At 36.7% G+C, this 747-nt stretch overlaps 2 protein-coding genes across 2 annotated transcripts in view; both read left to right on the top strand.

The window, feature by feature from the left end:
- The window catches only part of LOC109928375 (ral guanine nucleotide dissociation stimulator-like 1), a 13,306-nt gene extending 12,569 nt beyond the window's left edge, over positions 1–737 (top strand). Inside the window, exon 3 of the mRNA XM_048601581.1 lies at positions 255–737. Coding sequence (XP_048457538.1) covers positions 255–409 — 155 coding nt within the window. The 3' untranslated portion in view covers positions 410–737. The remainder of the gene's footprint in view (positions 1–254) is intronic.
- The window catches only part of LOC109924749 (FAS-associated factor 1), a 142,977-nt gene that overhangs the window by 86,943 nt on the left and 55,287 nt on the right, over positions 1–747 (top strand). The window lies entirely within an intron of this gene.

The raw sequence follows: 747 nt of genomic DNA, 5'->3' as shown, positions 1-747 counted from the left end.
GTCTTGACCAACAATGCTCATCCTGAGAATGGGTCTAAAATATAATGATTTTCAGTTATTGATTTTACTTAAGGATGGTGTAACTCCAAAATTTTCTTTTGTGTTTTGTAATACGTTCTGAATCCTTGCAATAAATTAGTTCTGTTCCTCACAGCCATTGATATTTCTATATCCAGGAAGCAGTTGGACCTGTGTACAATCAATACTATGAAAGCACATGTGAACAATAATGTGTTTTTCCTCTGCTTTTTCAGTGCTCATACTTCCGGATGATGCTAACTTGTATTTTGCAATGAACAAGAAAGTGAATTACGACTTCATTCTGAGAGACCGGTACAAGTACAGACCATCTAGCATGAAAATACCCGGATTCACCAAAAGAAGATCTTCATGTCTATGGAAGTTTTAGCTGTAAGGAACGTACTGTTTCATGCGACTCTATTGGATCTAAAACCTCTGTTCATTATTGAAAACCCTGCAATATATAAATGAATGACCTTGACAGTATTCTACTTCAAATTATTGGACAATTTGGAAAACAGTGACTTGCCTTGGGGCAACCTGGATGACATTAACTTTGGACTTTTGAGTGCAGTGCTTGTCTCTGCTTTTGAAACATCTTGCACATCAGCTATTTTTGATGAAGGCTGGAGAATTGAATCCTGCCACCGGTCTTCCATGAACGTCACATACATGTTTCAATTGATTGGATGAGAAAAACAATCTTTTATGTATCAATCTGGTTGA

The sequence above is a fragment of the Rhincodon typus genome, chromosome 10 (assembly GCF_021869965.1).
Source record: "Rhincodon typus isolate 14 chromosome 10, sRhiTyp1.1, whole genome shotgun sequence".
NCBI classification, from domain to species: Eukaryota; Metazoa; Chordata; class Chondrichthyes; order Orectolobiformes; family Rhincodontidae; genus Rhincodon; species Rhincodon typus.
The sequence above is the reverse complement of the archived record's forward strand: the minus strand, read 5'-3'. Positions and strand labels throughout refer to the sequence as shown.